The 19,045-nt window shown below is 39.2% G+C and overlaps 1 protein-coding gene across 9 annotated transcripts in view; it reads left to right on the top strand.

The window, feature by feature from the left end:
- Pam (peptidylglycine alpha-amidating monooxygenase) overlaps positions 1 to 19,045 on the top strand; it is a 273,258-nt gene that overhangs the window by 137,020 nt on the left and 117,193 nt on the right. For all 9 annotated transcript variants that reach the window (XM_052192590.1, XM_052192587.1, XM_052192592.1 and 6 more), the window contains exons 4-5: positions 8,550 to 8,607; positions 18,437 to 18,524. In XM_052192590.1, coding sequence (XP_052048550.1) covers positions 8,550 to 8,607; positions 18,437 to 18,524 — 146 coding nt within the window. The remainder of the gene's footprint in view (positions 1 to 8,549; positions 8,608 to 18,436; positions 18,525 to 19,045) is intronic.

Here is a 19,045-nt window from a genome sequence, read left to right as displayed (position 1 = left end):
CCAGGAAAGCCATTTCCGTTGAGCTACTTGGCACTGAGGAACTGTACCGTCAGCCACAGCGTGATGATAGTCCAAAAATAAAGAATGGAGCAACTTGAGGATGAAATCTACTGAAACTTGATTCTGTAGAAAACTCTAAGAGGCATCTATGGTACAGCCTTTCTTAAGCCTCGGGTTTATTTACGTCAGAGAAGATTAAATATTTAGATTTCAACAAATCATTTTAGAGCTCCCTCTGTTTGCCATACATTCTACATGTGGGTGTTTGATGATTGTTGGGATATGGTGTACATGTGGGGGTGGACAGGCTTTAGCCAGTCACTCTCCCCAGTTTAGGAGGCAGAGTCTCTCACTCAATGTAAGGTTCACCAGAATGGCTGACTGGCTATCCAGCATGCTCCAGAGATCCTACTATTCAACCCTAGTACTGGGGTTATAGACATATGCCACCACGCATGTATATTTATAGGTGCTGAAGATCTAAAATTAGATCCTGTTTTTACAGCAAGCATTTTAACAAATGCACAATCCATTGTATTCAAGTCAGCACTTGAATGACTTTAAGAAACAGCAACTTTATTCGGTTACCTATTGGGGTTATAGATGTTGGTCAAAGTTCTCTAGAGACACTGAACTGATAGTAGGCACTCACATTCACATTGGTATAGATGGTATAGCTTGAGATAGAGTGAGGATATAATGGCTGCTTGGTCCCATCCCTATCAAGACTAAGAAAGGTTATTGCAAGATGGAGGCCCTGCTTGGCTCAGTCCAGACCAAATGTCCTAGAATTGAAGAGCAACTTCTATATATCCTATAGTCCAGAGACCAGAGAATCTAGCATTCTGCTGGCCAAGTGCAAGACATTGCTTCCCAGCTCTGAGCAGGAGAGAGAGAGAGACATTAGAGAGAGACATTAATTTATCTTTTCTCTTGTTCTTTCTGAATCCCTGATTGACTAATGCTCTACCATATTTTCTATATCTAGATCACTCAAAATAACACAGAGATGACCCTACACTCACACACACACACACACACACACACACACAAGCTTTTCCATCTCTCCCAATAGTTCTTAATTCATTTAAGTGTGAAAGAAATCAGCCCAGACAAATTATAAATATTGCAAAATTATTTATAACCATTTTCTCTCTGTAATAAAATTTTTCATCAGAGCACCCTGAGCTCCTTTAGTTCTTTTCCTGTATTGCACCGACAGACGCCTCAGCCATCTTGGAGTTCTCAGGGTCTCCATGTAGAGTAAGTTATTTACACGAGAGTGAGTTTGAGGAACATGTTGAGATTTGTGGACCCTTCATGATTTGGGGTGCCTTTTCTGTGTTTGACTGTGCATTGGTAAACAGCCAATTTTCTGACCTACTTTCTGAGTTACTACTTACTCTGAAGCACATAGAATGTTTCTGTTATGACTTGGGTCTACTTTTGCTGGGCATTATTTTCATTGTCTGTTTTATGGTCTACATCATGATGATTCAGTACACACACACATACACGCACACATACCTACACACATACACACACACATACGTCCTTAAGCAATATTTACACCACCTTCCTTCATTGTGTCATTATTTTGATAGTTGTGGTTATTTAACAACAGGTAACTATGGTAAGTTACCAGAAACTATGCTATGTGCAACAGAATATTTTCCCCGGAAACTGGACTATTGCAAAGCCAGAAAACTGAGCCACATTACCTATCTGGAAACCCTTTTTGGCCACTGCATTCTCAAATCTTCTCAGTGAAGCCAGTCAGGGGAATTCTTTCTGTCTGCACAATAAAATGATATTATCCAATCAGGATCAAATCATAGCACTCAACACTAGAATGGGAATGGTACCTTTGGTTTCCCAAAACAAAAATTACTGGTTTTATGTCAACAGCTTCTACATGTAATAGTATACAGCTGCTTCTGTTTGTCCCATAATAATTTAAATAAGCAGTTGGCTTTATTAGCCTCCTTTTCCAAAGAAACTATTGCATCTCAGTTCTTTGAAAAGACAAAATAAAAACGACTATTATTTGCTATTTTAAGATGGCCACTATCTACATAAGTCCCTATGATTAAAAATACTTAGTAATCAAATATGACAGGAGTTGCTAAGCAGCAAAGTACCCACCCTGTATTTCTACCATACCATTTTCTTCTTCAGAAAAAATATGCTTTTTTAATATAGTTCCCAATTGCCTCAGTAAAGAGGCACCAACTGCATCATGTCTCTCTTGACTCAGAGATGGCTGGTATACAAACAGACAGTACTGGAGATTGTGACTGTGTAGGGCCCTCTTATGTCTCCCTTTTGCACATCTGAGCCTTATGCTAGCAGTTGGAATCCTCAGGACTTTGCAGACAGTCCCCTGGCACTAAGCTCTGTTCTGCCCATGACCATTCATGCCCATGACGATGATGTGTGGAAGGCTATGAGTGGCAGGACTGAATTATAGAGGCCTCCTCCCCAGGACCTTGTGCTCAAATGAAAAGACTATTTCAGTGGATAGTAAGGTCCCCTGTCGCTGCCTTCCACTGGTATTAGGAAGAAGCATTGAACTTCTCCCTAATTAAAAATGTGTTCAAATTTGTTAACTTTGAAGAAACGCTGTTGTGACCATTGAATAGCTGTGCGTCTGCTCCAGCTCACTATCACCAAGCTATTAGGAAACATTTACAGGTGCTGTTGGGAATTCAGGGGACTGAGAGCAAGCATCTTCTTGAGTTTTTATATGTCTCTGATTTCCTTATGGCTTCCATTAATCAGATAAGCAATTGACGTTGTGTTTTAAGACAGATAATATTTTTTAAATTTTAGAGACATCTTAAAATAACATTTAATTGTTCTTTCTGTTGTTTATCTTGGTTTTGCTTTAAATCAAAGTCTCACTATATAAACTTTGATGTCTGGGACTGGCTATGTAGACCAGGCTGGCCTTGAACTCAATGATCTGCCTGCCTTTATTTCTTCACAGCTGGGATGAAATACACGAGCCATTGCACCTGGATTCTTTTGCCATATTGTAAACAAGAATGCCTTAGAAATCTGGATATGAATTTTATTCTATCAAACCTAGATAATCAGTTTTGTTTTTTTCTGCAAACAAGTTACTCATCTTCCGTAGGTTCACTTCCATCTTAAAAAGAATTCTGTCATTAACCTCTTGGACAGTTCTTACCATGATAAATAGTGAAAATGGAAACTTCTCAAATTAAAGAATAGGCTCAATAAATATTCTCTCTTTTAAAAGTCCATTAATCACTACTTTTTAAACCTTTGTACATTCATATGTGTGTGTGTGTGTCTATTTGCATATGTGTGGGTATGTGTGTGTCAGGATGAGCTTATGAAGTCCAGGGACATCATTTGGTAGTCACCTCTCTCCTTCCACTAGGTGGATCCTGGGGACTGAACTCAGGTTGTCAGGATTGACAATGAGTCCCTTCCAATACTGTTGAACAGCAAAGGCTGTAGGATCAAGATACTTTAAATTGTTCTAAGTGCTCACCATTTAAGAAGCATAGTTGGTTTTGTTGGCCATATCAGTGATGTAATGATTATTTGTTTATATATTGTGAGAAAGGAATTTTTTATGCTGTTCGTTCCAGCTGTCCCGGAAGTCACTGGGACTCAGTCCCAGAATGGCCTCACACTTCGGGCAATCCTCCTGTCTCCACACTTGTGAGTGCCAGGATTGTACGTGTGAGCCACTACATCTCTCTGTACTTTCTCTCTTTATTTAACAATGTGCAGCCCTCTTTTTGTGACGTCGCTGCCTTCAGCAGGTGTGCAGTTTCATAAAAGGTTGCCTTATTACTCATTCTTTACAGTTAGTACACACAGACGCATAGTTGTAGTGCTAACATTTAGATAGACTAATTCTTACAGTGTGGGAATGTCAACTTAAAGTACATACATTATTGGTGACCTACTGTAAAATTAATGTGTTTTAATAAAAAAAATTATAATCAACATGATTGTAAGAGCTTGACAAATAACCATTCTCCAACCAGTTCTCCAACAAATTGCAACTGGGAGGGAGGAAAACAAAAACACTTTTCAGTTACATATGAAGAAATTTAATTTTAAATATGGAACTTAGTCTTTATAAAAAGCAGGGCCATGAGATCTTTAAGGGTGCGTCACAATCATAAATTTAAATAGATTAAAACTTAAAGCCATGAAAATGACAAAAGCTATCCCTTGCTCTCTGGGATGGTCTTACAGGCATAGACAAGAAGGTTTTAAAACCTATTTTGACACTAACTACCTGGGTAGCCTTAAGTGGATCAACCCAGTAATCTTTCTGTTAAAAAAAACAGATAAAGATGTGTACTGTTGGCTAAGTCTACTTACAGTGCACATATGGGGGTGAGATGAAGTAGCACTGTAAAGAATGTGTGCTACTCACATTCTGCTGACCTCAAGACTACTGAAAACATCCAGGAGTCATCCTTTCCCATTGAGCTCTCTCCAGTCGCACCCTGAAAGTGGTGCATACCTTACATCATAGATCTTGGACTCTTACCTTAATGCTAGGAGCCATACTGTAGCAGCACTTATCCCATGACAAACAGTCCTGTTCCTTTTACAGATCTTTCCCCCACTTACTTGAACTATGTGGTTTTCAGAGCTTCCAAACAAAGGTGAACTATTGATTTGCTATGCTAGGTTTTATATTTTCTCTATTTTAGGGAAAAGACATATAGTCTTTTCTCCATGTGGAAATTATTCTTTAGATCAAAAATGGGGCATAAGTAAGATCATACATCAGACGATGATGGTTCATGGTCGAAACTGATCCTGGATCTGTTATAGATGTTCTCTCCCAAAATAATTAAATAAGATACTTGCCTACTGCCCACTTCCTTTTTCTCTCCCTTTCCCTCTTCCCTTCTTTCCCCTGGACTTTTATTTTCTTTCCTATCTTTACATTCTTTGTATCCTAGGAAATAAATGTGGAAATGTAAACATTTCCATTGAAAAAGAAATTATAATCTTATGAACGCAAATTCACGAGACAAAGGCGTTCCCAAGTTTTTCTGATTTTTAAGTTGAGCAGCTGAGAAGCAGCTGTTAATCTGATATTAACAGCAGTTTTCTCTCTATTGAGCATTGACGTATATTATCTTCATGCATTTTTCTTTTGCTTTAGCTTTTATCAAGAGAGTTTGGGTGCACAATTTGATGCATCTGTTTAACTCAGTAACGTTGCTATTCTACGAGGACTTGAACTGGATTATAACCAAAGAGTAAAACCAACATTTTTTTCAAATTATAAAGAATTTTGGTTTCATTTGCATTTTATCCAAATCTTTTAGGAGTTGTTATAAATATATGCACACTACTTCGATGTACACTTAATGTACATTACTGTATTTGCTTTTAGGTCATTATGGGTCACATTGCTTTGGATGATCTGTGACGTGTTAAGCGAGTTGCTGCTCTTCTGGCTTTCCAAAGCCTGGTATGAGTTAAAGTGAGAAGAATAGATTTTTATTGTCATGACTCCATGCTTAGAAAAACTTATCCACAGTAAACAAAATGAACTTTGCTGGAACAAAAGGGAGGCAACCTTTAAAGTTTGGGGTGTGCTGATGACTATGGAAAGGTTTGGCCTCTGGAAAGGCGTAGGCCGTCGGGGTTTGTTAATGGGCATGACTGGGAGGAAAAAAAAGCTTAAGGCTTCTGTGGCAGGCTGCCTTAGTGAGGGCCAGAGCAGGGCAGCTCAAGCAGAGCAGCACCTCTCCAGTGTGAGAAGACAGTTCGAGAAAATAGATTTACATCTTACCAGGCAGAGGAAGGAAGTAGAATTGCTTTGTGGAATACCAGGGACCAAGCCCTAGGTGTGAATTTCAGGCCGGTACAGACAATCACTTCTGTTTATAGAGTGAAGTAGTTGACTTCATTGGCAGAGTCATGCTAAACGTGTAGCGCTTAGCTGTGAAATCTGTGTTAGAGTTCAGTCAAGTCTCCTGGATGTATTTATGTGGAGGAGGCAGAAAAAAAATGGTTTGAACTGAGAGCCTTAAGTCTTTGAAGGCGAAGTTTGTGCCTAGTTGAGAACTCCCAAGAGCATGACTAGAGTTTGATCAAGGAGACAGTTTTGTCTGTAGAACCTCTAAACTATGGATTGCCTCAGTCTCCCCATCTGTAAAGTAGGGATAATAATAGTACCCATGTTATAGCAGTGTCTTTTGAAATCTGAAAGGACTCAGTTTTTTGAAAACTAGTGGCCCATAGTACGATCTCAGTACATGTTCATTATTTTATTTACTGAGCTTAGAGTGGAAGTAGTATATCTGTCTACCACATTGGATTGCTCTAACAATCCCAATAGATGGAAAACCCTGAGCTAAGACTTGACACACAAAAGCTTAATTCTAGAGATAGCAGTGGGTGTTTCAGGAGTCACATATGTAGGCTCTAAATTTCATATAGCTCATGATGGTGACATACAAAAAGGATGTCAAGATTATTATTTTTAGAATACTTGTGTTTTACAACATCAGTTTTATAAAATTACAAAAAAAGTTATGAATAATTTTAATCATGCTTGTTTGTGGTTGGAAAGTGCTTAGACACTGTTTTGTGTGTCTACCTCTTAAGTTCCATACACAAAGCTCATCGCTCCAGCCTTTTGAGCCTTCACCTCCTGTGTATGCTATAACATTTTGCCTTTCTTCTTTATTTCTTCCTTTCTTCCTTCCTTCCTTCTTCCTTTCTTTCTTGCCTTTTCTTTCTTTCTTAGTCATTTTATTCCTTTACATTTCAAATGATATGACCCTTTCCAGTTACCCCTCCACAAACCCCCATCCCATCCCTCCTCTCCCCCATCCCTCCTGCTTCTATTAGAGTGCTCCTCCACCCACTCACCACTCCAGCCTCACCGCTCTAGCATTTCCCTCTGCTGGGGCATCAAGCCTCCACAGGACCAAGGGTCTCCCCTCCCGTTGATGTCAGATAAGGCCATCCTCTGCTACATATGCAGCTGGAGCCATGGGTCCCTCCATGTGTACTCCTTGGTTGTAGGTCTACTACCTGGGAGATTTTCATGTGTGTGTGTGTGTGGGGGGGGTCTGGTTGGTTGATATTGTTGGTCTTCCTATGGGATTGTAACCTCCTTCGGCGCCTTCAGTCCTTCCCCTAGCTCTTTCATTTGGGTCCCCTGGCTCAGTCCGATGGTTGGGTGCTATTATCCGCATCTGTATTGGTCAGGTGCTGGTAGAACCTCTCAGGGGACAGCCATAACATGCTCCTGTCAGCAGGTGCTTCTTGGCATCAGCAATAGTGTCTGGGTTTGATGTCTGCAGATGGCATGGGATTCCAGGTGGGTCCATCTCTGGATTGCCTTTCCTTTAGTCTCTGTTCCATTTTTTGTCCCTGTCTTTCCTTTGGACAGGAACACTTCAGGGTTAAAATTTTTAAGGTGGGTAAGTAGCCTCATCTCTCTACTTGAGGTCACCATCCATTTTCTAAAAGTGACTTTAAGGGAAACTTCTCCTGACTGAAAAATGTCATAAACAAAAGTAGCAATTTTTACCATACTTGTTTTGTGTACGCTAACATTTTTGTTTTCTGAGACAGAGGTTAAAAAAAAAATAGGTCACATGCATGCTTTTTTGCTGTTAACTGTGCATTTAGAGACACTCAGATGATCTATGTCCGCATTGCTGGACCCTGTAGATTCTAGCACTTCGCAACAGTAATGTATCAAGTATGAATTATTAACTGAGCGCAGCTTACCTTTACATTATCAACTGTAGTGCACACTTCGCTGCATACAGATTCCATTCAGGTCTTCTTCAGAAACAAGCTCTCCTTAAGTTGAAGCTTTTGTTGCTCAATTTTCTTTGTTTTGTTTCTTTATTTTCACTTATTGTTTAGAAAAAGAATCTTGCAGTAATGTGCAGGCTGGTCTTGAACTCTTAACTCAAGTGATCCTCCTGACTCATTTCTCAAGCAGATGGATTATACATGTAGCATAATCACATACCAGTACCCCCTGGCTTACTAAAGACTGTAATGTCAATGTCTGTGATATTAAAGCAACAAGAGTCTCAGTTTAGGGACTCAAGGGAACAATAACTTGGAAAGAATAATTTGAGATGATATTGATTTCTTCAAAGAATTACATGAAAATTTAAAATAAGGGGGGTAACTATATGCAATATTATCTCTTAAACCAACTTTTTGTGGTAGTTAAAATATCCACACTGAGATCATAACTGCCTCTTACTCTTTTGGAATCAGATTTGCCTTTTAAATGTGACCTTGCTAGATTTATCATGCATGATGATGACCCTTGTAAACAGGTTTCAGAACTGTTTATAAAAGCACCAGAGGAAAAAATTTAGTATATGGAAGTTATCCACACTTAGCTCTTCTGCTAAAGTGCTGACAAGCCCTCAGCAGGCATTCTGACCTCACAGGAATACTTCTACTGTCTTGGAGGCCAAGTGTGTAAGAGTTATCACTTCATTCTGGTTCTTAGTCACTTAACATGGATTTTATTCTATTTCTCTCTTCAACAGTCTGACACATACTTCTGCATGTCCATGCGTCTGCCTGTGGATGAGGAAGCCTTCGTGAGTAAGTACTCTTTGGATCATGGGGGAAGAGTGAACCGCTATTTGAGATCAGTAAAGGGTTCTCTTTGATGCTTATGAGTGTATTAATCTTCTACTGTCAATTTTCAAAATGCATTTATCATGCCTAATGCGAAAGGAAACTACAGGCAGCCACTGGAGACAAGATTACAAACTGTATCTGGAGAGATACATGAGGAATGTAGTTAAGGTGTTACGTGAAGGTGCCAGTGGTCGCCAGGGCTGTGTGGTCCCATTTGTACAGTATTGGCTTTCTGTCCATATCTGGATTCTTAATTCCTCTGTATTCAATGAAACTGTTTACCTGATGGTTCGTGTAATAAATAGACTACACTTAGAATCAACATTAGGAAGTGTAATATTTTACCCATCGACCCATAGGTGGATAAAAACGAAAGGAGAGGGGGAAGAGAGGGCAGGAGAAAGAGAAAGAACACCCACTCTCTTATATTGTAAAATAAGAATATTTTGAAATGACAGGTCCTTCCCAGATGTCTTTCAATCACCTAGGAGAAGTGACAAGGCACCATCTGTTCTTGTCTAGATTGTTTTAATTTAAACTTCCCTGATGACAAACTTTTAATGTTTAGGGAAGGAACAGGATTGACAAATTATTAGTGTTCATTTTTTCTTTTCTTTCTTTTTTTTTTTTTTTGTTTTTGTTTTCTGCTTTTCTTTTCTGGCTTAAAATGTTGATGTTGGGAAGTTAACTGTAATGAGAGCTGTACTTTGGTCCCATGCAACTAATTTTCAAGCGGGCTGCCTGAAATGGCTATTATGTGACTAGCAAAATGTGTACAATGTAGCCGGGGGCAGCTGGAGAATGGATTTTCATGAGGTGGTTCCCACAGGAATGTCCATTATAGATCTGCAAAGCCAGAACAGTTTGCATGGAGTGGTTTTTTTTTTTCCTCCACACTCTGCCTGCAATAATGATGACGACAAAGCACAACCTATAACAACACTCTGTCCAGAACTGCTCAGGAGTTGATCCCTGAAAATGAGAGTCATCCCACAGCAGCCTGAACATCGCACGGAGGGTTTTGGGTGGAGTACTTGGACATTACCAAGAACAAGCTTAGGAGAGTCGATGTTCTCCAAGACTAAAATGAGTAACTTTAAAAATAGAAAAAAAATACTTACATTCCTAATTATAGTTCTTGGAGTAGCCCCAAATGTAACTTAAAATATATGCATTCATATCCTTCGGTTTGGTAGCCTAGGAGAGAATAATATTTACCTATAAAATGGTTTGGGTTTTCTTTTTTTTTTTTTTACTTTTTTTAAATTTATTTATTTTTGCTTTACCAGTTTTATATCTCTATTTATGTTCAGGGGTAGTTTCACTTCCTCCCATTTCACACTTGCTTTATGGAGAAGGCTACAATGCACACCTGTGTAAATAGAGTTGTCATAGGTCACAGCAGTATTAAGGGTTTCGCGTTAACCATTACTCATTTGTTTCTGGAGGTTGACAGTAGTGTATGGTTTCAGGGCTGGTCAGTCTAAGGACTATAAATACACCCTTGGAATGTGCCGTTGCTGTTGTCGTATTAATGTGTTTGCTTTCACCTAATTTGAAATGTGAAGTCGGAGTAAATATATTGGGTCGAGCAATTGAATACTCCTGGGGGACACATGAAGTGGTGTGTTAGAGCCAGGATACTAGCAGTCCTTTATTTTCATAGCATCTCTTTTCTAAGATTAAAGCGCTTCGAGGTCTGAGGTCCTCACACAGTCTTCTGTGATCCAAACACTTTTTAGCATTTCTTCCCTTTTTATGGCCAGAAGGATTGCTTGCCTGGGGCAGCATTTCTTACCTGCTGGAGAGAGGGTTTCTATCAGGATGAGCCTTTTGATGGGTTACCTGTCACCAACATTGGTAGTAGGCACATCCAAAGTGTAGACCTGAAAACCAACTGCTAGCACCAACTGGTCATTTCTGCCAAGGCCTAAGTAAGGGAAGAGCCTTGGTGCCAACACTGCATGTTAGACAGGTGACCACATTATACTTCTCAGAGTCCCAAAGGAGCAGCTGTGGTTGTGTACTGAGGAGAGCTTACCCATTCCAAGGGAGTCTTAGGAAAGATGATCTCTGTACTTTGTGTGGCTTGTTCCAGAATCTGAGTCTCAGAATTTATCTTTTCTGATAACTAGAATTTGATAAGACTCCTTTATTAGATTAGGTTGGACTTTTTTGTTTTCTTTTTCACTTAAAAAAAATTGGGCTATAGCAGATCTATTTGTTCTTTCTTTTCTTAAGATGCATGGCTCCTGAGGACAATAGTCTCTCTCCATATCTATGTACACACATGCATATGCAAACTCCATACATGCATATGTACACACATCCATATGTACACACATGCATATGCAAACTCCTTACATGCATATGTACACACATCCATATGTACACACATGCATATGCAAACTCCTTACATGCATATGTACACACATCCATATGTACACACATGCATATGCAAACTCCATACACGCATATGTACACACATGCATATGCAAACTCCATACATGCATATGTACACACATGCATATGCAAACTCCATACATGCATATGTACACACATGCATATGCAAACTCCATACATGCATATGTACACACATGCATATGCAAACTCCATACATTATATGTACACACATGCATATGCAAACTCCATACATGTATATGTACACACATGCATATGCAAATACCATACAAAAATTAGTAATTCTCAGTATCATGTTTATATGACTTATTTAATGCCTTTAAAACAATACACTTACTTCTTGAGAAATGCCATGACCTCATCATGAAATTAATGTACATACACATATCATGCTTACATGTGAATGCAAACATTTAAAATGTAATTTTAGACTCATACTGAAATTATACATTTGAATTAAAATGGATATTCATTCTAATGAGGATATGGAATTTTATATTTTGAACAAAATGTTCCTAAAACATTGCCTTTATTTATAACAAGAACTCAGAGACTTGCCTTGATGGAGGTGAGATAAAATCTGCATTTGACCACTGAACTGAGCCGCTGTCTAAAAGGTGTTTTACAGACACTCAGAGGAATTGGCTGTGACAGCGGCTCACTCAGCCAGGAAATTTGACTGTCATCGTCATCCACTTGCTTTCCCTCACATGGGTGACCGGTAAATAAATGTGTCTTTTCTGTAGTGAATGATGGCAGCTCCCTATCCATCAGATCACTCTGTACAAATGTAGCTGAATTTGGAAATGAATGGAATTAATCTAATGATTTGTTGTTTCTCTTTGTCTTGCGCCTTTGTGTTGATTATCAAGGCACTTCTGGTGCAGAATTGCTCAGTTATAATATGTCCAGATGTGGCTGTTCTTAAACATTTGTGCTGAAGTGAAAAACTATAGAAATGCTCTGATTTTAATACCAGATACTGTACAAGGTATAGTGCTTAGATACACATTTCATGACCTTGATAGCAATAAACAAAAAGGTGTGTGTGAGAGAGAGAGAGAGAGAGAGAGAGAGAGAGAGAGAGAGAGAGAGGGAGCACTCATGTGTCATTATGACCTTTCTGATTCCAAATAGGTGACTAGGTATCTTTTCCTTGCTTACTAGAATTTTTTTTTCTGAGACAGGGACAGCCCTGGCTGTCCTGGAACTTACTCTGTAGACCAGGCTGTCCTTGAACTCAGAAATCCACCTGCCTCTGCCTCCCAAGTGCTGGGAAGGCGTGCGCCACCACCGCCCAACTGCTTACTAGAATTTTACCCAACATAAATTATATAGCTTTCTGTCTCGCAGATCACCCCTGAGATCTTCTACCAGAACAGGGATGTCTTTAATTAGATATAATAGTATGGTCTATTCAGGGAAATACCCAAGAGGAAAGTAGGCAGGTTTTGATCAGGATCTGGGAACTTGGTGTATTTCCATATATCCAGGGGTGAAGACTATTCCAGGGGCCACCCAGAATGAGCACCCAGGAACATGCTGAGCCCAACTAAAAACAACAATATTGAAGTGGTTCAAAGTAAGTTCCAACTACACCACTGCCTTCAAAGCCCAGCCTCACCATGTTCTGGCTATGTGACAGGGGTGAGTTAACACGCCACTCTCTTCAAGATGCATCTCTTTGTGAAGAAGAGAATCCTCACTTATAGTGCCTTTATGAGAAGTAAATGTGGATCTGGCAAGGGACACCGCCCAGCAAATGTTGGCAGGTATATTACTGGGAAGAAGGGTTGTCTTACAAAGTATAGGTTGTATAGGTTGTAAAGTATCTTGAAATCAGAGGTCTGAAACAAGCCAATATTATGAATGGCCTTAAAAGACAAGAACAGGAATATTGGTTTCATTCTGTAGGAAATGAGTCTGGGACCACTAGAGGAATAGCATACAAAAATAGAGCTTAATGATGCTTATACCATCTTATGTCTTACAGCGTGGATGATAAAATCTGTTTATTGATTCCTTTAGTTCATTCTCCTATTACCATTCAAGGCAGTTTTTAAAGGCCTGTCATCTGGAAGTTTAATCCCTTCTTTATACTGAACTTTTTTTTGTTGTTCATTTCGGGATTATTCCATTTGCAATTTATGTTTACTGTGTTTCTTTGTTAATTCTCCATAGCAGCTGTTAGCCCTTATAACCTATGTTACATATTCATTATAAATGGTACATTGTTGTCAGTATTAGTAAGTGTTAGTAACTTACTATTAAACCTGCTGTTTTAAAAACTCAAGTAGAGGGTCCTTTAGTGCAGGATTGCCCTGTGTTGGGGGGGGGGGGCAGCTGTTGGAAGAGGATGGAAGCTTCAGACTTCAGGCTTCTCACACACTGGCAGCCACTAGAATGTGTGGATCTTTACAGTTGTATTTTTTTCTCAATTGCAGTATTATAAGCATTAAGGTTTATACCACATTTAAATTATAATTCAGAAATTTACTATCTCCCTTTATAATCTTTGTTTTGTAGATATGAAGAAATGCTTATGGGAGTGATATTAAGAACTGAGAGTTTTTTTTTCCCAATAATATCTCATATTATTCAGTTTCTTAGGCAGTACACTTTCCCAGTTCTACTGAGTATAGCTTGAATCGCTAGGATATTAATATAGTAAATCATTTTAATTTTTTTTTTACTTTTTTTGAGGGGGAATTTGCCATCATGTTTGGAGGTCAGAGGACAACTTCTGGGAATTCTCCTTTTACCATATGCATTCTAGGGGAAAAACTCAATTTGTCAGGCTTAGACAAGAGCCTTTGGCTGTGGACCAACCTCTACTATACCTGTTCTTTATCATACATGTAGACTTAGTCAAAAGCCACTCCATGTGTTTGTTGAATAAACCTCATCCAAAAAAATGAAGTAATTACTATAACATAGAGTTTTAGGAGTCATTTAATAGGGCAAATAGAAAAATCTCAATAATTAGAGAAGGCTGAAAGACGCTGAAGAGAAGGACAATCCTGTAGGAGGACCAGCAGTCTCAATTAATCTGACTCCCAAGATCTCTCAAACACTGGACTACTAAACAGGCAGCATACACCAGCTGACATGAGGCCCCCAACACACATGCAGTAGAGGACTGCCGGTTCTGGGTTCATTCAGAGATGATGCATTTAACCCTCAAGAGACTGAAGGCCCCAGTGAATTTAGAGGTCAGGTAGGGTGGAGGTTGGGGACATCCACGTAGAGGCAGGGGGTAGGGAGGAGGTATGGGATGTGGAACAGTTGGAGGGTGGACAGGGGTCGGGGGAAATAAAATACAGAGTATAAAAAGATAATTCAATTAATAAAAAAGAAATTATATTTTCAAAGAAACCTTATTTTAATCAATAAAGTTAAAAGATCAAGGGAATCAAAAATTTACTAAGAGTAGTTAATGAAAACAGGAGTATGTAGTCACAGTAGAATATATTCAGCTACTAAAAGAATAGCTGTAATCAGGATCACCTGAGGTAAGGGCGAAAACCTAAGCCTATATTATTTTAACAACAAATATAACACAGGCTGAAACGTACTGTTAAAAAATTGTTTGACAGCATCTAGTAATATCCATACTATTCTAAAGAAGCCATCTATTTATACAGAATAATCCAACTGGGAAGAAATAGAAACAGACTTAAGAACAGGTATTTCAACAGTTTTACAAACGTGCACACACATACACACATGCACCCATGTGTGCGCATGTATTCAATTGGTGGTTTTCCTCTGATTTCTGAACTCAGATAAAAAGGGTAATGCAGCCATTTCTGATTGTAACAGACTTCTTTATGTGCACATGGATATCTTCCAGGTCGCTGCTTCCTCCACTAGGTTGAGTGTGTTCTTCACAGACTTTCCACATCACGGGTTTGACATATCCAATTTGACATGTAGACCTGGACCTGGAAATGCACTTGGAAAGAAAATAGGGAGAGAGAACCAAGTGTCCAATGGAAATGTCTCTTGGGTCACAGTCCCAGACCTGTCTATGACCCTGACTGAAGTCTGCCTCGAGCTAACGGAGGCCACAAGTCCCTAGCACTTCACGCCATTGGAACAGACTTAGCTTAGTGCTCCAGAAATGGAACTCATTGTCTGCCTTTCTTCTTGTGTTCATCCTACACGTACTGTTGTCTTTCATTTTGGGTGACATCACCCACCGGGGAGTCCACCAACCTGTATATTTTTGCTGTCGCCTCTTGCCTCTTTGTCCTTTTCCTTCAAATAGGTTTAGTTCCCAGGGCTTGACCCATGCAGTTTTCTCTTCTCTGCTCATCTACATCGTGATCTTAACTGTTAGCCTCATTTCCAGGTTAGCCACTTCTGTCTTTCTGCGCACCTGGAGCTCTGACAGCAGTTGCTAACTGATGGGCTCTAACACTTCTTTGCAGTCTCGGGGTGCAGGCTGGGGTCTGAGTGAACTGTCACCCCCTCCACAGCTTTGTTTATCCCACCTGCCAGAACAGTACATTCACATGGCCCTGTTTTCATTATTATTCCCCAACTCCTTCTCCCTGGGATCCTTTTCTTTCTTTGGTAAATGATAAGACATCAGAGGATTAGAGGAAATGGAGTGATTTCTTTTAAGATATGGTTTTATTTTTGTAAATTTTGTTTCTTGTTCTGTTGAAATCTCCAAAGCCACATGCATGGCTTGTGTCCAGTGTACTTTAATCCTAATCACAAGGGTTAGAGCCTCAGTATTTCTATAAGAAGTAGGAATCAAACCAGCCCCGGAAACGAACCTGTCAAACTCTTTGCCTGTTTGACAAATTTAAATGGAATTTTTTTAAGCACTACATTATTGTAAGTCATCTGGTGTTTGCTTTAGATTTACATTTCAATATGACTTTTTTTTTAAAGTTGGAAGTATTTTTCATTTCAGTTTGCAATGAACTGAGATATCATTATAAAAATACATAGATATATTTTTAATTGGGATTTGAAAAAAGATAGTTAGCATCTTGTTTTACCTTGTATGTATAATTCCTTTAGCATTTATATTACATCTTGGATTTCTGAAGGACAATATGAGTCAAGAAGAATAAGTTTTTCGGGGGAGGAGGAGGTATTTGTTTTAGGATAAGTATTTTTTATGAGTGGAAACTGTGGGATTTTCTTTTCCCACTGGAATGGGAATCAATGATGGATTTTCCTTATGTCAGAAGCAAAGTCAAACTTACATCTGGTTGAGGTTTGATATAAAACAAATAAGCAGTAATAAGAAAGTGTGTCCAAACGAGTTTTCAAAATAGACAGTGAGAGACTTTCCCCTTACTACAAAGGATGGCAGAGAGTCCTGTGTCTAAGCAGACACCTAGGCATGTTCTATCCCCCCCACCTCCTTGTAAAAGGCAAGGCATGGCTTACCTTGCCTTCATGAACAATCTCTCTCATCTGAATCCCTTTATAAAATTATTCATAGCTCACCTTTTTCTCCAAAAAAAAAAGTCTTTGCTTTGTTTCTCCACAGAAAGCTCACAGCATTAATATAAAACAATCCAACTGATGTTTTCTAAAGGGATCCTGACAGCTCAGGGTTTTCTTTGTTCCTTTGTCCTGAGCCTTCTCCAAGGTTCCCTACTTCTGTCCACTCCACAGCTCCATATTTAATCTGAGTGACGCCCAAATGGAATTCATTCATATTCTCTCTCTCTTTCTCGCTCTCTCTCTCTCTCTCTCTCTCTCTCTCTCTCTCTCTCTCTCTGTCTCTGTCTCTCCCCCACCTGCATCCCAAAGAGTCACACCTAAATTCTATCATTGATTCAATGGCAGGAAATCTCTCTAGCCCTCATAAAATCATCTAAGAGGATGAAATTATACAAGAGCCCTGGGGTCAAACTCTTATTTGAAAGCCAATCACAGATTTCCACAGTTACATTTTTTTTTTGACGGGAGGATAAGAACAAGAGTGGGGGCTGGAGAAATGGGTCTACTATAATGAGGAACACTTCTTGTTCTCTCAGAGGAACTGAGTTCCATCCTCAGTGCCCACAATGGGGCAGTTTACAGCCACCTGTGACTCCAGCTCCAGGGGACCTCATACCCTCCACTGATCTCTGCAGGCAATCGAAAAATCATGTCACACTTACACAGACACATAAATAAAAATTAAAAATGGCTCTTGAATGCTTCTTCGGAGGTTCCCAGAAGGGACCAAGTTGTTCTTATTCTTGACCAAAGACTGGCCCTCCTTTACAATGGGTAAAAGGTGCCTGCCTTAAGACACACATGATATTAGCTTAGCAGTTTTGTATGTACTGGAGACACATAAACTTTTTTTTTAAGCTGGAGGTTATTTTTCATTTCAGTTTGCAATGAACTGTACTCTGAGATATAATTGTAAAAGTATGTAGATATATTTCATATATCTACATCACAGGTAGCACTTTCAGTGAGGACAAAAAGGAACAAAAATCTCATTTGTGAAAGTGAGGCTAAGCTTACTATCAAGCATCGCTAATACAACCGTGAAAGTTACATCTATGTTCTGCATTGGGTTTTGCTTATTGTAGTATCTCCCACACTGGTTTTGAGAAGAAAGGAGGAATGGGTTGGTAATAGGTGCTAGTATTGTTCACAAGTGCCCTGGGTTCACTGAGGATAGAATTCCACTTCTGTTCAGTTCCACTTCTAAAGATACATTTGCACATATATTTTCATTTCTGGGGAAAATCTCTTAATCTCCCTCTCCCTCTCCCTCTCCCTCTCCCTCTCCTCTTCTCCTCCCTCTCTCTCGCCCTCTGTCTTCCTCTCTCTGTGCATGCACATACATATATGCATGCACTGCATGTGCACAATGACCGCTGTTGTGATTTAAGGTGATATAGATACGTCGTGAATCCTTCTGCTCATGGTTTGACCACTCGCTGTGACTTCTGTTTTACTGCATCATTGTGCAATGTTTTCTGGTACACAGCACTCTGCCAAAAGTGGGAAGGAAATCTATTGTGAATAAATAGCCTGGAGATTTCACATCATACCCCCATAACTCACTCACCACCTTAAAATGAACAGTTCATTTTTAAATGTGTGTGTGTGGGGGTGGGTGTGTGGGTGTGAGTGTGTGTGCGTGCACGCATGTGCTAATAGCAGTCTTCACTAGCCTGTTCATTATTTTCTCTTTTTCATACCCAATAGTTTACTTTATTCCTAAATCAAATTATTAACTCATATACACCTTAAGATATCAGGGCATTTTATCATGAAAGTGCCAAAGCATATGTTTATATAGATATTCAAACTGTTGAAAGATATAGTCTCCTCTGATATTGCCACACACACATATGGCTTGTATTCACATTTGTGTATCATTTTCTCCTGACAGTTGACTTCAAGCCTCGGGCCAGCATGGATACTGTCCACCATATGCTGCTGTTTGGATGCAATATGCCCTCGTCCACTGGAAGTTACTGGTAAGTAAGGACCGGTGGGCTCGAAGTAGAAAACCTGTGCTTTTTACAAGTACCAAGTGTATTTATATAAAGATTTTACAGATGATTAAAAGGCAAATAACAGTGATCACTGATATCCTGTGGCTATCATAATTATTTAGTCCTCTGTTCACTATCAGTCTTTGTCACTGATTAAATGCTCATACAAAGTGAATTTAGGCTATTGATATTCTAACATCAGTTTTTGTACAATTCATGTTTCCACCCAAAAGGCATTGCTGTTCTGTTCATTCAAGGTTCTTTGGTCCCATAGGTGGTGCTAAGTTATCTGTAGGTATAATTTTATTTATCCTACTGCCTCTTCAAAGTAAGTGTTTCTATGCAAGTTTTACAGACAAGAAGCGAAACTCAGGCTTACTAATTTATTCAAAGGACCAGCTATCTGGACACAAGGCATACATTAATATGTCTTATTTCAAAGTCCAAGTATTTTCAATTTGACCATATTGTCCAATGTTTATTTAAGTAACTACTGCAGTTTC

The sequence above is a fragment of the Apodemus sylvaticus genome, chromosome 9 (assembly GCF_947179515.1).
Source record: "Apodemus sylvaticus chromosome 9, mApoSyl1.1, whole genome shotgun sequence".
NCBI classification, from domain to species: domain Eukaryota; kingdom Metazoa; phylum Chordata; class Mammalia; order Rodentia; family Muridae; genus Apodemus; species Apodemus sylvaticus.
Note: the sequence above shows the minus strand (reverse complement) of the source record. Positions and strands in the feature narration are given on the sequence as shown.